The sequence below is a fragment of the Platichthys flesus genome, chromosome 1 (assembly GCF_949316205.1).
Source record: "Platichthys flesus chromosome 1, fPlaFle2.1, whole genome shotgun sequence".
Classification (NCBI taxonomy): domain Eukaryota; kingdom Metazoa; phylum Chordata; class Actinopteri; order Pleuronectiformes; family Pleuronectidae; genus Platichthys; species Platichthys flesus.
This window is the reverse complement of record NC_084945.1, coordinates 8,169,633-8,186,856: the sequence shown is the minus strand read 5'-3', so window position 1 is coordinate 8,186,856 and position 17,224 is coordinate 8,169,633. Positions and strand designations below refer to the sequence as shown.

General features: G+C 42.5%; 2 protein-coding genes across 3 annotated transcripts; both read right to left on the bottom strand.

The window, feature by feature from the left end:
* Positions 1-2,033: 2,033 nt before the first annotated feature.
* Positions 2,034-4,991, bottom strand: pou4f1 (POU class 4 homeobox 1). Of its 2 annotated transcripts, none has more exons than XM_062393217.1 (2): positions 4,717-4,991; positions 2,034-4,263 (listed from the first exon to the last, which is right to left on the bottom strand). In XM_062393217.1, exons 1-2 carry the CDS (start codon positions 4,837-4,839, stop codon positions 3,286-3,288), a joined length of 1,101 nt encoding a protein of 366 aa, XP_062249201.1. In that variant the 5' UTR covers positions 4,840-4,991; the 3' UTR covers positions 2,034-3,285. The 2 variants fall into 2 exon arrangements, with proteins under 2 accessions (XP_062249201.1, XP_062249211.1); XM_062393227.1 differs by having other exon boundaries at positions 2,034-4,257.
* A 1,228-nt stretch (positions 4,992-6,219) lies between these two features.
* Positions 6,220-11,737, bottom strand: obi1 (ORC ubiquitin ligase 1). Its single transcript, XM_062381233.1, has 6 exons — positions 11,587-11,737; positions 11,258-11,393; positions 9,588-9,679; positions 8,922-9,143; positions 8,496-8,584; positions 6,220-8,076 (listed from the first exon to the last, which is right to left on the bottom strand). Exons 1-6 carry the CDS (start codon positions 11,656-11,658, stop codon positions 6,720-6,722), a joined length of 1,968 nt encoding a protein of 655 aa, XP_062237217.1. The 5' UTR covers positions 11,659-11,737; the 3' UTR covers positions 6,220-6,719.
* Positions 11,738-17,224: the final 5,487 nt, after the last annotated feature.

Below are 17,224 nucleotides of genomic sequence, written 5' to 3'. Positions count from 1 at the left end.
ATGAAAAACAGCCCCCCCCCCCCCCCTTCCTGATTAATAGAGGACTCTGTCGTAACGGGCTGACATATGGTAGGCGAGGCAGCTGGGGACGGCACCTCAGGCTTCCCCTACGGCCATTAACATATTAGAGGCTATTGAGCAGCAGACAGTCCGACTTCATCCAGCGGGCCCGCGCACACAGACGGAGCTGTTTCAATAATGCAGCACCCTGCTCTGCGCGCGACCACGAAACTACATGCGCGTGTGCATGTTGTGTATTACTCAATAATATTGTGCTCCATTGTGAGATTTTGATGTCATCAAATTAGTTTTAAATTTGTAATAGACAGATGGATGTATAAAATAAATATGGATAGATAAAAACCTGGATGTGTGGATAAAAATTTGAAAGATGAATAGATAGATAGAATATTAACATGTTGTGTTCGGTTACTCTGTGATAGTTTGTTCTACTTCGAAACTTTGTTGTCATCAGATTTGACAAAAAAGTAATAGATGGATGAATTCAATAAATATGGATAGATAATCTGATGGATGGATGGTTGGATAAAAACTCATAGATAGATCACACAATAAAGATAAAATACACATAGAATAAATATAAATAAACAAATAACTCTACGCTTCTGAATAGATGCTTGAACAAATGGAAAAGCCAGAATTTACTTCCATTTATTGTTTCAAAATTAAAATAATTTGAGAACTCTGGAATTTATCTATAGATACCACATTTTCTCCTAGGATTTAATTATATCTGCTGAAAACGCTCTAGAGAAATCCTTCAAAATAAACGTCGTGCAGTTCATCGTTACAGCCTCATTTTAAAAACAACGTCCCTGTATTTCTTTCTTTTTTCACACTGACATTATTTCGAGGCAGCTCCAATGTGGACGTTTTGCAATGATCTACAACCTCTCTGACACTGGAATATAAAAACTATACTAGATCAATGAAAGAATATAGTGATTAGTTAATGAACGACAAAGTGACTGAAGACCAAACTAAAAATGGGTTTACTCACATTGAGGGGGAAACGGCTCACTCTTCTGTTCATGTAACCAGGAGCTATAAGAGAAGCAATAAAGCAGCAGCAGCTTCCTCCATCCGCCTGCTTCCCCCACGAAACCCCCGGTAGCTCTGTGAAAATATTGCGTTTTATATATGAGCAAATCCTGATTAATATTGCATCACCTGATTTAAAAAATTTAATGTTTTCTTTTAAATGCAGCGGGACGTGAGTGCAGCCAAGAAGAAATGTCTGAGAGGGAACAGGTTTACCTGGGGCAGGACAGTGGTCATTTTAAAAACACAAATCAACTTCTCTTCTTCCTGGTTTTATTCATCCTCTCCTCTCCATAGTGGGTGATGAGTTATTGTGACCGAGCTGGGAAATGTCATTAAATGTTGAAAGGCGGTAACTTGATTTTTAGTTCAGTCATTTCACAGCCTATATTCTGTTGTAATTAAACACTTTAATATACCAGCATTTAATAATTACATCAATTACCTATAAGTCAACCCCACATTATGAGATAAATTAAATTATAAATGTATTTAAATTAACTTTCTTTCTTCCAAGTATTTGTGGAACAGATTCCATTATAAAGATATGTATTGTTATTATTTTGTTGAAAAGTAACCAATATTATTTATATTCTTAAAGAATGGTGTATTCAAAAGATATACAAAATTAATGAAAAGTTGCAGAGAAAGTTAAGAACAAGAGATAACAAATCCTGACAATCATTCACTTCGAAAATGAATCGAATCCCAAATTATGCAAATGTCCTCATCAATAAATTAGACAAACTTCATCAGACCATTATTTCGATTCATATACGTCTAATTTCAATAATGCAAATCAGAAAGCAAGGGAAGAAATTGAGCTTTTTTTCAATATGATAACAAAAAAGGAATCTGAAATTTAAAAAACATCTCCACGAATAGAAACATTTTTTTCACACATTAAATAGAGAGTTGTGTCGAGTGTCGGCACCAATCACCACCAGGAGAAATAGGCGTTTAGTTTTCTTTCTTCAATTTATTAGAAGATTGCTGGAACACACCTCCCTGTTGGATTTGGCTCACACAGGATGAACAGTACCAATGAAAGAAAGGACAACAGAGGAGAGTGGAGGAGGAGTGGTGGGATGAGAGGAGGGAGGGAGACAGTGGGACATCTTCTTCTTTTCTTTTTTTTTTATATCTTCCACGATGCACAAAGGTCGCTGCAGGTTTTTGTAAACATACTTGTGCACAAAGTAAAAATTATTACTTACACAACCGTAACAAATAACACGACAAACAACGTGGTGATCTCCATGTGAAACAGGCATTAAACAGTGACACCCAAAACATGAGGTCTTATCAGCAGACAGCTCGCTAGTGACTCTTCTCCCAATGCATAGTGTCACACTGCAAACTCACAATTTCGTAGGTTGGTGTTGGATCAGAAAAGAGTTTCGCGCTCTCTGGGTCTTTTCTTTTGAAAAAACTTTGTGACGCCAAATGTTGACCCTATAATTTATGTCCAAAAGACAGGAGCTCACCTCTGACACGTGATAAAGTGAAGTCTGTATATACAAAAAAACCATTTCGACACAAACCTAAAGGGTCTTTTCTGTGCAAATTCAAAATAAATATATCTATAGATGTGACAGCCCTGCAAGAGGCTAAATTACCGCCCGTGGATTTCATGCAGGCCTATTTATTTTTCCCGTTAGCCATAAAAGTTCGCAACTAAATTTGAGTTCGTATAGCAGCCTCCAAATAACATAAATAAATAAATAAATAAATATACAGATGAATAAATGAACACATTCATGAATTATTTCTATACCAACAACGACAGAAGATATAACCAAAACAGAAGAACACAGTTCAACAATCAATGAGGTAATTCGTAAATGGCTATACTTCAAACAATAGGCCTATCCGGAGAAACATAACTCGCTATATTATCAAGCAAATCCCCTCTGTCCACGCGTGTTTATTTAAATAAAAAAAGGCAATGTCAAACTTCTTCCCCTCGATAGCAACTGAGCAGAATTCGAGTGATCTGTTATTTGCATACTTCTCATTCACCGATAACGTGAAAATAAAACCAGGTATAATATGAAGCCTTGTAAAACGGGAATCTAAAGCCCACATGTGCACCAACGTGTAAAATATCGCTGGAGACGAAAAGACTGAAAATGGTGTCTTCGTGTCCCTTGGTCCCCAAATTCAGTCCCACAAACTTTTTTTTATCCTTTTTTTTGTTTTGTTTTTATCTCTCTTTGCTCATCAGTGAGTGGCGGAAAATTTCAACCTCTTCTGTTTCTGTCTTTGGTTGCAAAACCACACGCGCACCACATTTTTTTTCAGGTCCAACTTTTCCGCGATAGCTGCGATTTTCTCGGACGAGGGTCGCGGCTGCACGGCGAAGTACGCCTCCAGAGACCTCTTCTCCGGGGCCGCTATCGACGTCCGCTTGCGTTTCTTTTCCCCTCCGTTGAAAATGTCCGGTTTGCTCATCTTCTCCCGCTGGGCCCCCTCGGCCTCCTCCAGCCAGGCCTGCAGGATGGGCTTGAGCGCGATCATGTTGTTGTGGGACAGAGTCAACGACTCGAACCGACAAATTGTACTTTGGCTCAGTGACCCCACGCCGGGGATTTTGAGATTAGCCAGGGCGCCGCCCACGTCCGCCTGGGTCACCCCCAGCTTGATCCGCCGCTGCTTGAAGCGCTCCGCGAAAGCCTCCAGCTCCCGCGGGTCCGTGTCCGAGTCCGTGATTGAGGGGAGTCCGTTGTTATTGAGCCCTGGTCCGCATTGAGCCCCCCCGTGGTGGCCCGGTAAGAGCCCGTGGTGGGTGAGAGGCGAGTTCATGCCCATCGCCTGGTGGGAGAGGTGGCTCAAGCCGTGCATGTGCGAGTGCGGGTGTCCGGAGGGGGTGGAGAGGAGCCCGCCGCCTCCTCCGCCGCCTCCGCCACCTCCACCGCCGGTCCCGTCGTGCGACATGAGGTTGAGGGACGGCGAGCCGATGTGGTCCATGATGTCCGGCGGCTCCAGGTTCTGGTGGTGGTGGTGGTGATGGTGGTGGTGGTGGTGGGCCAGTGGCACGGTGGAGTTCGACGAGCAGGGCACCGCGCTCATCGTGTGGTAGGTGGCGTCGGGCTTGTAGGGGTGCGTCTTGCCCTGGGACACGGCGATGTCCACAGCCGCCAAAGCCTCAGCCCGGGCCAGCAGGGTCTCATCCAGGCTGGCGAAGATGTTGTTCTGCAGCTGCGAGAGTGGAAACCATGAAGAGGGAAAGGGGAGAGAGAGAGAGAGGGGCAGGGGCACGGAGGCGAAAATGGGGAAAGAAAAAGACAAAATAGAAGAAAGGAAGGCGGCAGAAGAAAGAGAAAAAACATACATAAATGCATCTGTCAGTCGGGACATTTGGCAACACACAACAGAGCCGGAGTATTCCTTCAGAAGTGGCAAGTCATAAAAATTAATACAAAAAAAAAAGAGTAAAGACGAGCTTTGCGTGAAGCATGCTTTCAAAAAGATCACAGACTCTTCCAGTGATCGCCGTGGAATACATGAAAAAAACATTAAGTGCGCGTCTTGGCTGAATGTGCCTTGGAGCAGCGCTCGTTATTACGCACAGACCGCGCTCGGCGCTACATGCAGCCGAAGCTCGGAATAAAAAAGGAGAAAGTGGAAGTTTTGGGGATGGGGATCATTTACCTGTGGAGTTTGTAGACAGGCTCTCCTTATAGCTTCCGAGCTGGAGTGCAGCGTGGTGTACTTGTGCTCGGGTAGAGAGGGATGCATCGCGAAGTGCGGCTGTTTGCTGTTCATGGACATCATCTTGGCGAGCGTCTCCAATTAAAGTGCACGGGAAAGAAGAGGGGGAAGCGGCTGCCGGAGCTGGAGAACAGTCATAGATACACAGCGGATCCTCGCTGCCGATCCGGTAATGACGCGCCGCTGCAGTTCGCCGTGTTGTGCGCCGAGGAGCAGCCTTGAGCCCGGAGATCACAGAGATGCCTGCAGTCTCTCAGACGCACTTATCTGTCTACTGTTTCCCACTGCTGGGAATGAGAGAGGCTCTTACACCTGAGCGCCTCAGATCTCGTCAAGCCCCTGCTCGGCTGCTCTCGCGAGACACAAAGTGCCAGAACAGTGAGCAGGCTGACAAATAAAAACTGCTCACAGGGCAGGCAGGAACATCTGGAGACGAGACGCTTGCGCCCTTTTATTTTATATTTTTTTTCAAGGGCTTCACGCGTCTCCATCCAGTCACGGACACGCACCAAACGTCTTTAGGCCTAATTCTTGACTTAAGAGTCAGTAAACCTTTGACCTCACTGTTTATTTTCAGCATTGGTCAATTTTTAAGTATTTATTCGGTTTTAGGAAATAGCATTTCTGGGGGAAATTGGAGCGCAAAATAGGATTAAGCGCACAAAATATCAATGTTAACCCAGGGAAGTAGCATCATATGGACGCACAAATATGGTTATAATATATTAATGTACTATTATTTATTTTACTACCAGTTGTTCAAACGTGTGTTGCACGGTTTCCCATTAGACGCTGCTCTTGTCCCACTTGTCTCTCATCTTAACCCTTTGGAAGTAATGAGGCCTCGTCATTAAGGGCCATCATCGCCCGACGAGCATTAAACAAATTGATTTAATACACCAGCGTCACCTTGTACACAGTCTTTACCTAAATTAATTAATCCCAATGAATTAACACTTCATTTATTCGAAAACCACCGCGGTTACGCAATTAAATTTTCATGCTGCGATTAGAGTATATGTGAAATATACATGATATCGTTAAATTTGCATAATAAATAAGGCTCTTTGTGCTACAATGGAATTAACTGTGTGCGTGTGAGGTCTCTTAATGTGTGTGTCGCTATAGGCTACGACAAGATTTCACCGGCAAGGAAGAGGCCCGGCTTTTTAATGGCAGCAAATTATTAATTAGTACGGTCTAATGGAATGGAAATAATCAGGAGATGCACAAAAGAAAGAAATATGATTTTTAAAAAGTTCTAACTTGTTCACTAAATATTAATCTAAATTTCCACTGAAATAAATAAGAAATTGAAGATTAATCCCAAAATACCAGGCCAGTGTAGCCCGTGGCAGCTCATGACTGATCGTCACTGACTGAGCTTTTAGGAGACTTGAATCATGCAAAAGATGAAAAAACACAATAGAAAATTAAGCTTCATACATTGCATTACTTTTTTTTATTTCCTAACACACTCTTATGTTGCCATGTTTAATTCAAAATGTCATTTTTTCATGATAGTCATCCATCTTCAGTATCGCATGTCATCGTAAAAAGATTACCATGTTTCCTGAATTGCTGGAAGTGACCGACACGTGACATTCGAGAGGGCTGGAGGAAGACTCTGCACCGGGAGTGATGCACTAACACAGACCAACACCAGAGTGTCTGTTTTGCTCAATAACAAAGCACACATGATCAGACTATAGTTAAGATCGGCCTTAATGGCTATTTAACTGCTACCTAGAGCCACAAGCACACTACACAAATAACTATCAGAAAGACAAAATGACAAAACATGTGTGACCGTGATGCTCAGGTGTAGATTAATATCAAGCGACATGAAGTTAATGTCACCAGTCGTGTGTACAATGTGAAAGCGGACACATCAGTGTATGGCACTGTGAGAACACACAGGTCTCGCCCAATTAAAACCTTCTTCACATGAGCTTGGAAAGTTTCGTGGGACTGCTTGTGCTGAACGGACTGTGAGACTTCCTCTTGGTTGGTTGACTGATGATGAGTGCGTGTCTGTCTCTCGTTGTGTTCGCAGGTTTCCCGTTGCAGCTGAAAGAGGAGGAGGAGGGGCTTACGTGGTCGTGGTCTTTGCCTGCTGGACTCGGGGAGCCGGAGGGACCTTCCTTGTTGTCTTCCAGCGAGTCGAACAGCAAATCGAAAGACAGCTCTTCAGTCTGGGAGAGACCATCGTCCTCCGCGCAGTCGGAGACATTGACCCGACTGTCCCTGCCCGACACCTGCGCTGCAAAAGCTTCCTCCGCGGCGCTTTTCGGGGACACGTTGTCAATCGAGGTGCCATCCGAGTCGTCCCCTGGTGGGTGGTTCGTCCGGTCACTGTGGGTTGACATGACGCCAGGGCAGGTCTGGGGTTCTGGGATTAGTGTGTGGTCCAAGTCCGCGGCAGGGGACGGGACCAGGGAGAGCTGTGATCCTCTGCTGCTGGAACTCTCTCCGTCCAGCATCATGGAGTCCAGCTCGGAGATTTTGTCCAGATAGGCTGCATCCATGGAGGCCTCGCTGGACATCTGGTAGCTCTCAGGTTCGTCAGCTTCGAGGTCGGTGGAAGTGGATTCTTCAACTGGGCTTTCTATACTTGGACCCGGACACGGCTGGTTGGTCGAGTTAGGTCTCGGCCAATCGCCCCAGAAGTCAGACTCTGAGGTTTCCACGTCAGTTGTCGGGGGCAAGCTTTTAGTGTATTTGTCGAGGATGTTGAAGTGGTTCTCGATGGCACTGTCCGTCTTACCAAGATTTGGAAAATCTTGAAAATCGAGCTTCCTCAGATAAGACCCGGGCTTAAACGCGACTCTCTTTTCACGGATGCCAGGGCTTCTCAGAGTCAGGGAGCGGAAAGCCGACGACGGAGTGGTGGGCAGCAAGTCACAGGAGCTGTTCTCCAAGTCCTCACTGGTCTTATCCGCAGCCAGATTATTGTTAAACTCTTTGTGGTCTGCAGATGGCACGAACGTCAAACTGTGATTCCTCGAGATGGTTCGACACTCTGTCTCCGGGTTGCTGCAGATTGACGCCCTCTCATTGTCACTCAAGCTTCTCATCATCATGCTGATTTTCTGTTCCCGTGTGAGAGCCTCCGTCACAGCCTTGCTGCTCCCACACCCTTCCTGCCCTTCAGGACACCTCTTGTCCGACTTTGGGACCCGAGACTCCAGGTCTTCAATGTACTGGTCACTGCGCTCCAGCGCCCTCTTCAGGTGGTCCACGTCACGCTCGTACAGCTGGATTTTAGCCTCCAGTGCTGCCACCGTGCAACGACCAAACCTGCGGAAAGATCGTTTTGTTTCTTTAAATTGTCCAAAGATTGTTTATGACATAAATACCAAATAACATTTATCTGAGTGACAATTTTTGTAATGCTTTTGATTAAAGATATTGATTTTGAAAATAAAATATATAACCAAAATATAAATAAAATGGTCTTGAGTTTGTCTTTAGGAATCTCAATTTAGCTGCTGTCGATTTGAAAGAATAAGGACAAGGAGACAAATGACCAACTTAAGCAACAAGTCACTGCCTCCAGCCTCAGCCTTTTTCATTGGAAAAACACTAAACTGAAACGGAGCAACCTCATTGCAGCTTATTTAGTTTCCTCGTGGCTTCGACTTAGAGGCCGATGCCAAACACTGTTTTCAAACACGATACATAAATGTGTGCGTCATTAACACAAGACAGAAACTTACTTCTGAGGAGATCTGCTCACCACCTCTGCCTTCAGTCTCATGTTCTCTTGTACAAGGTCGACATTTTGAGATCGTAATGCCTTGTTTGCCTGAGGATGGAAAAGGAACACATTTGCAGTAGGTTAAACATTATTTCTCAAAGGCAGCAAGACAAAAAAAAAAAAAAAATCAATCGGGTCTAGCCTTTATGCTTTAGACAGAAACATCAAGTAAGCTGATCTTTATTTCTTATTGATGGATGGTAATGGTCGCCCTCATTACCTCCAGGTAAAATCTGTTGTAGCAAGTATTCTTTAAGACGGAAAGATGCAGATAACTAAGTTTTCAAATCAGTTAACGCAAGTGAAAAGACAAAGATATTTGTAGCAGCTACAGACGGTGCTAGTTAATGTCAACGCAATGAATTAATCATTACAGGCAACAAACCTCTTTTAGTTTGTCCATATCCTGTTTTACTTTATCGCAGACATCTGTGGCGACCCGCAGACGGTTTTTCCATTCATCCACGACACTGGGGTCAACGCTCATGTCATCCGACTGCACCGTCTCAATGCTGCAGGGATCCAGAGCCGTTTTCAGTTGTGCCTCCAGACTTTGATTCTTGGTTTTCAGCTCTTCGTTTTCCCTGATGAATCCCTCAATGTCACCCTGTTAGAGGGAAATAATGGCAAAATGAAAACAGAGTGACAATTAACGGCACTCATTGAGTTACTAACATGGTGAAAAGGGATCATGGACACTATTAAAACATGGATTTGTCCATTTAGCCAACAAGAAATCTGGAAAAAATATATAGATTAAACAGAATCTGACACATTCAACTGAGGCATAAGTGAATCACTAATGTTCCAATGAAAGAAAAACAAGTAACTGCTCCAGAAGTTCTGAGTCCATCATTGCAGAACATCTGTATCAGTGGATGTTAGCTGAAACTCCACTTGAGAAGACACTGGTTATGGATTTCTGTTGGTAAAGCCCATGAGAGTCTACCTAACAATTTAAATCTATCGCAAACTAGTTGTTACTGCTTTGAAAATATATAAAAGCATTTAACAAATAAGCAATATAGCTCACGGCATGATGAACTGGTACCTCATACTCCCGTAAAAGCAGTTCTCCTCTGGTTTTCCGGAGACATTTCCTCATGGAAGGGCTGTCACTGTGATCGCTCTCATTGGTACCTCCTGTAAGCACAGAGGGAAACTAGGATGTAAACAGGGCTCACATCTCTTTGAGAGAGGCAGCAAACACACTAGGAAAGCAGAGGCAAGACAGGTCCTAAACGAAAGGTCAATGTTAACCGAGATTCCCAAGCCCACCTGCAGAAAGTTGTGTTAGATTTGATGGTAAAACAAGTCTTAAAGCCCTTCTAGCCTTTCCGAAAGTGTTAAATCAAATTTTGATATCAGCACAAAGACCGTCTCAGTAAATGTTTCCAGTTGTGTTCAGAAAATGAAATTCTAAGGTAATTTCATCTTTTTAAACCCCATTATTTAAACTTTATCCGAAAAACTGGTGCATTAGAGTGTGTTAAAGTTCAGTTGGCAAGGGAGACGATAACTGCGGCAATAAAAGCTCTGCTGACATTTTTGTTCTCAAAACTGTCCCTTAATCCCTGCATGAAATAGTCCAGTGAAAGACGGAAAAATACAAATCTTTATCCAGCTGCATGCAGTGTGGGAGTATCAGTGTGAAGAGAGTACCAGGAATTGAGTTTGTGTGATCAAGAATCGTAGAATCACACACTACACAAAAAAACACACATTCAACAAGGGATTCATTTCATTTCATTGATTAGTTTCCTATGCTTTACTGAGTCCTGTTCGGAAACTTTTGTGTAATTCGGACAGGGACAAAAACATAACATATATATTTATAAATCAATCAAATTTTATAGCCCATATTCACAAATTACAATTCGTCTCATAGGGCTTTAACAGGGTGTTACATCCTCTGTCCTTAACCCTCAGCAAGAGTAAGGAAAAACTACTAAAAACCCTTTTACAGGGTAAAAATACGTAGAAATATACTGAGACAATGTCACAGAGGAAGGTTTTGTGGTGTTTCCGGCTAGAAGGGGAATTTAAATAAAAAAGGATTTGAGCTGCTAATACCACACAAAGTAAAGTTTGTCATCGCAGGGTCTTGAACTACAGCCAGGTTCATCACTTTCTCGGGTCCCCTGGAAACATTTCCCAATTTGCAGCGTGTTTTATGTATTGCGTGCCTTGTGACTTCTTGTAGTGAATGTGTCATCAAGTTGTTTTCTTAGTTTGCAGTGCGTTGAGCTCTCTCGGACACCGTACATATGTTTTAGGTATCCATGATTTCAGGAGATAATCCAGAGTTAAGTGCAGGTCTGAAAGCATTGAAGAGGTGGCTGCTAATGCCTAATGTCCTTGTTCACACGATCCGAAGTCTCTCTGGGTTGTTGTGCAGCTTAAACGATTAGTCAAGGACTGAAAGGTTTTGAAACTAATTTTCTGATCAGTTACACTTGTGTTGCTTCTGTTTACAGTTATGTGTCTCAGCCGTTTTCCTCTGCGTGTGACTAACGGCTCTCTCTTCCTCTGCTCGTGCTTTGTTTGGTTAGCATGACTTTTTTTCTGGAGCTGCGGATCAATGGAGGAACACAAACACTACATCTGCGAGGTTAACAACATGCTCGACTTCACCGCACCGCACTGTGTGAGCTGCTGCAGGCGGATCGCAGCCTCGGATCGCTGTTGTTGTGTGTGTCTGCTTTGTGTGTAGCTACCCACCGATGATCTCTCTGCAGGGGCTCTCTGCCGTGATGGGGACCCTGCAGGTGGGACACTGGCTCGCCTTCTTCAGCCACATTTCCATGCAGGACGAGCAGAACACGTGGTGGTTGCCACATATCACCGGCTGCCTGACCTGCACACACACGCAAACATGTTTACTTCACCGCTTCGCTCGCACGCTAAAGCCCGGAAGCAACACGAGCTGGTCACGTTCGGCTCCGCGAACTTAAGCCGCGACAACTTTAGCGCTACCAGGAAGCGGTATTTTTTTTTTTATCCCGCGTCATCACGGAAGTTGGCGGCTCCAGAAACACGTCGGCTCTTACCTTCCCCAGACATATCTGGCACGAGATCGGCAGAGTCATCGAAAGCGTCGACGTCTGGTAGTTAAGAGCCATGATGTGAAGCAACACACGGACACACGTAACCTCCGGGGAGCAACAAATCTCCCGACATGTCCCGCGGCTCTACGCGCCGAGTCTCGCAGCTACGGAAAGCCCGAAAGGCCTAAAAGGGCTTTTCGCGTTGTCACCACTTTGGGGCGGAAGTAGGGCGGAAGTGCAAACGTACAACATTCAATGTCCAACCTTGCAAAAACCTGATGTGGTGCAGGTTGATGGAAGTGAGGATGTTTTTACGTGAACTGTATGCAACACAGCAGCAGAAGTGACAGAGACGCAGAAGGCAATTTTACAATGTCAGGTCTTTTAGGAAAGAGCAGGAAAGATTTACTATGAGATCATTAACTTCATTAGAGACATGGATTTGTATAAAAGGACATAGCAGATCTTTTTTCTGATTGTTATCTTCTGCCTGAGCTCTTGTTCCACACTCCAGTCCTGCTGGTGGCGGTAGTGCCACTGTAACGTGGTTTACCAGCCGCCAATGAACACCAGAGAAGAAGAAGAAAAAGAGGGGGGGGGGGTGGACAGTGACGTCCGGTCACTTTAAAAAGGACACAGCTCATCTTGTTTTTACCATTACTGTTGTTTCTCAGTCAAATATGAACACATTTAAAAAAAAATTCAAGTATCTTCACATTCATCTGTGAAGATTGAGCAGGTTCTTCATGTTCTAGTCAGGCACATATTTCAAACAACAGCTGAAAGGTAAGAGATTCAGTTCTCCACTAGAAGTTCGAGGTTGTAATGGAACGTAGCATGACCGACCCCTGAGTCGGAAGTTGCAACTGGAATGCCCCCTCAAGGTATTTTGGGACGCGGCATTTTCAAAGATACAGGCTACAGTTTCAGGAATGAAAGAAATAATATATATCAACTTTCTTTTAGCCCCCTTTGGCCTCCACCTACTCGAAGAAATAAGGTATTTAAACAGTACATCTACAGCCTCAATAACCCAAACAGTGAGAGAAAAGTTGTGTTGTGATTGCCTAAAGTTGGAGCAATGTGAGTATCCACAACAGCCACTCCAAGCAATCATTCAATTTGGTTGTTAACATCAAATATTGATTAGTGGAGATGCTAATACAGTAGAGGTTTAATTAAATATCATTAAGAAATGAAGAATAGTATTAGAGATGTGTTAATGGTAAATGTCATTAAAATTTGAATGAATCTGGATATCACCTTCCCCTATAACAAAAAAAGCTGGGAGCTCTTGTATAGAGTCTAGTCACTGACATGCAAAATAAATGATATATTATATCTGTAGATGTGCATAGGTCTAAAGTAAAAATAGATCTCGATCAATCGTACGGTCCAGTTTGTCACATGAAAGTTCAACACATATCCTGCTGCGGTTTTTCACTCAATCAATTAATAACTGTCTGAAAGGCCGATAAGATTAATTAAGTCTTATCCAGTGTTACTGTATTTCCCACCAAGCAAATGCACAGAAATTAGAATTTTATTATTGCTTAATTTTCATGTTCCAGTACCTTGAAATATCAAAAACAATATGAAGTGTACTTGACATAAACTTTACTGACCCTGAACATATCGCAGACGCATAATTAAAACTTTAACACACAATTTAGATTTGATTTCAGCAGCGCTAGGAGCATTACATTGAAAGCTGTACATTATAATATAACTTCTAGCAGATAAACAACCATGCACATTGAGAGGAAAACCTCACCTCTGTGTTTGACGGGCAAAAAAACTGTATTTCCCATAAAAATCTACAAAGCCTCCAGTCATCCACAGGAAGTGCTGAAGTGGAGGTATGATTTGCATGTCAAAGATTAAAATGGATTAAAAAGTCAAACTAGAATATACAGTCCCAATTCACTGAGGTTTAAATGGGTAAAAATAAATGGATACATTTTATTCTTGCAAATACAGCAGCATACAGATGCTTTTTATTTGGGTTAAAATTAGCTTGTAAAAAATATGGTTGTTCTTCGAGTAAACTCCTCATATTTTTATGCAGGGAAGTTTTTGCAAAACTTAGCGAGTAGTTGTCACTTAACACTATGTTAGCTATCAGTCCTCTATTTTTTGCTGGTATTTTATTTTATTAAAATTATAAAATACAACAATACCTAAGAGCCATTTCTTAATTGTTATATGAAACAGTAAAACTCTTCAAAACAGAAATTTCTGCAACAATTCATTTCCTTACTTCGATGCCACAACAACATATTCCTTCATTTAAAACTTGCCCATAATGAAGAAAGCAATATTTTTACAAGCCTTCGCCTCCGATGAACAATCTAATTTATAAATAACGATGCTGAGTGATATAATATTAGCATAATTTCCACTACAAATATTTCAAATTACATCTCCACCGTAGTTTAGCCCTCCGCGGCCATTAGTCATATCTAAACCAACATGTCCTTCTCTTCATCGTGTCTCAGAGCAGGACATCTTCTCAGGATGTAATGTGATTACAATTGACTGACTGCAAAGTAGCTTGTCCACCGATCCCAGTTTAAAAAGACCAGTAGTATTTGTTTGCTTGTTTTCAACGCAACGTTAAATGGATCACAGGCCACCACTTGTTCTCGCTCATTTTTCTAACATTGTCTTAGCAAAATATCTGGAGTAGTTGAGGTTAAATAAGGTTGAGATAGAGTTCAATTTAGTTTGAATTCCCATGAACATCAACTTTAAAATGAGAAAACATTTTTCTTAAAGTATGCAGACTTTTGAAACAGTAGAAAAATGCTCAAGTAAAATATTCAAATATTTTTAGTAACATTTCTGGTTTGACTAAAAATAAAACTGTGTTGATGTTTTTGCAGTGTAGGCTTCCAATAAAGCCCACATTTATCTCCATGTCAGCATTGACTTGAAAGAGCCCCTTGTCAGAGACCCTTTCCAGAGTGCTGCTGTAAACCCTTGGACTGTAACAGAATCTATTTGTGAATTTCTTACTTGAGAATTTGCCCAAAATAACCAACAACAGGCTGAAATGAAAGAAAAAATGCTCATTTTCGACAAGCACCATTGTCCCTGTGAGATTGTATTGCTTCGCAACAGGCCAGTCATTAATTGGTGACAGTCGATTAATCACAGCTGCCACAGACGGCTGCAACTATTGATCTTGTCCCAGCTCTTATTTTTCATCCCTAAATGACACCGATTGCTAGATTTGACCAGCATGTGTAATGGACAGTGAAGAACCAATGACCCGAGTGTCAGTCTTGTCACTGGTCAGGATCTGGGCACCCCCATCACCCCCACCCCGTCCCTGGCAAATAGCATCTTTACCATTTAGCTTGGAAAGGTTTAGACTGCCCTAAGAGCACAGCATTGAAACAGTGCGCTCTGGTGCCCAGATGACCTTTTCTGTTTAAGGCTTAATCTCTGACAAATGCTTGCTTTAATTAGCCTGATACCCCCTGCCTGAGCTGCCACCCCACCCAGCTCCTCTCTCATAGCTCCGTCGCTCCGTCTCTGCTGCTCTCTTTCCTTTGGAGATTCTCAAACAGGCACTGATGTAGAGCAATGAATCAATTATTCAATTGAAAGAAACATTAAAAAAAACTATATCATTTAATGAGTTTTCTGTATTTCTAAGCAAAAATGCCTTTTTTCATATCTTCTCTTTTCATCTTGGTCTCTGGGAAATTATTATGTCAATTTCTTTACTGTTCTCTGATGATTTACAGACTAAACAACTAATCGATTGATCGAAAAATAATCATCATTAATCATTTATGAAAAAACTTTGCAGCCCTGCAGCGGTGTGATCTTAATAGGAATGTAATGACAAAATATGGGAAATCTGTAGCTGTTCTATCAGGAAAGGATGAGACAAGTATGATTTTCTAAACTTACAGAATATATAATTATGAGTACATTAGAATAACTTTAGTACCATGCCTTAAAATTTCCAAATGTTATATCATTTGGATTATTTTATGTTACTACATAGAGAAGATAAGTACATACAGTAGATTTGTTATTTGTCCCTATAGGGAGATTGGTTTACAGCAACAATCACAGCTCATTTTCCACACAGATATAATCAACCCTCACACCTACATTGCAACTTAATCAGCTCTGGATTTATGGAGGTATTAGCCGTTTGGTCCAGAGCAGATATAGACATCCTAGTTCTATGCATGTTTAAAAACTGCTTTTGGAATAAAGTACATTTTTTATCTCTTTTTTGTAAAAAGCTTCATCCAGATGGGAGCAGTATAAATGAGGAGGCGAGAGAATGCCTTCTCATAACCCTCATTGATCCTTGCCCTATTCCTGACTCTGTCTCTGTAGTTTCTCTATAGCAGTACGAAATAATTCAACATAATCTTTAATGCCACGAATAATGAAAATCCAACAGTATCTGAAAGTGTGCCATAAGAGAACAACGCACCGAGAAAGACTTAATGAGCAGAGAGCATGTACGTAAAAAGATTAGCCAGTGCACATTAGGAGGTCCGAGATAACATGCGACAGCTACCTGCAGGCCTCATCTATCGATTAGCCGCTATCACAGACAGTTGAGTGTATGCAAAAATCAAGAAAAGGGCAGAATTAAAAACTAGTGCATGAACTCGAAAGCACCTTTAAGCAATTTTAATCTTATCATAAGAGCTTTAATGGGGAGATTAGGTAAGATGCTGATAAATGTCCTCAGAAGTTTCAAGTAAAAAGGAAAAATGTGGCTGAATGTTGTCCAACAACTGCTGAAATGAAATCCTCTCAAATCCCCGGCTTTAGCCAGATTGTATACAGCAGAACGTGCATCCCTCCCACTGCAGCAGCAAACACAAGTAAAAAAGATGCACGGCCACAAATCCCTGTTTTATTGGAAAGAGGCCTAATTATTAGGATGTAAGTCAGGCTCTGACTGGAGGGCCGTTTCCTTGATGCAGGCCGGGGTTTATATTTATCCCCTCCTATGCAGCTACAGCAGCAGTGCCACCATCTCTACCGGCAGTGTGTGGCGCTTTTATTACATCGCCCACAGGCAGGTTCAGCCCTGTCACAGTCTCACACACACATCACACACATCACACACACACACACACACACACACACACACAAACACACACACACACACACACACACACACACACACACACACACACACACACACACACACACGCACACACACACACACGCACACAGCCTGCAGGACCGGCAGCGAGTTGAGTCGCCTCCACAGCAGAGTTACCCCACATCCCCATGCAGCCCCACACGGGCCCCTGGGACCGTGGAGGGAGGGAGCGGGTATTATGGTAATACTATAGCCTGCTGCTCCCTTCCCTTCTCCTGCAGCACAGCTGGGAAGGACCATCATTACAAGTATTGTAGCAATCTGTTTAAGAGGGACACATTTGGAGAGGTTGGGTGACAGAGAGAGGATGAGTGCTGCATACATAGATCACATAAAATATGATTAAAATGTGTGTGAGGGGACCAGGGATAAAATGCAAAACTTGTTATGAACACCTTATATCAAGTCTACTGTCAAACTGGCCGGCTGTAAATCTCTATTTTCTCCTCTTTACTTTTTTTTTATTTTATTAAAGGTTTCTTGTGTTGA

Excerpts from the sequence above, each read along its gene's own strand:
- obi1 (XM_062381233.1), bottom strand. The coding sequence starts at position 11,658 with ATGGCTCTTAACTACCAGACGTCGACGCTTTCGATGACTCTGCCGATC. Across the intron at positions 9,144-9,587 it reads TGCTTTTACGGGAGTATGAG|GGTGACATTGAGGGATTCAT; the intron begins GTACCAGTTCAT and ends TCCCTCTAACAG. Across the intron at positions 8,077-8,495 it reads GTGAGCAGATCTCCTCAGAA|GTTTGGTCGTTGCACGGTGG; the intron begins GTAAGTTTCTGT and ends ATCTTTCCGCAG.
- pou4f1 (XM_062393217.1), bottom strand. The coding sequence starts at position 4,839 with ATGATGTCCATGAACAGCAAACAGCCGCACTTCGCGATGCATCCCTCT. Across the intron at positions 4,264-4,716 it reads CCTGTCTACAAACTCCACAG|CTGCAGAACAACATCTTCGC; the intron begins GTAAATGATCCC and ends CCACTCTCGCAG.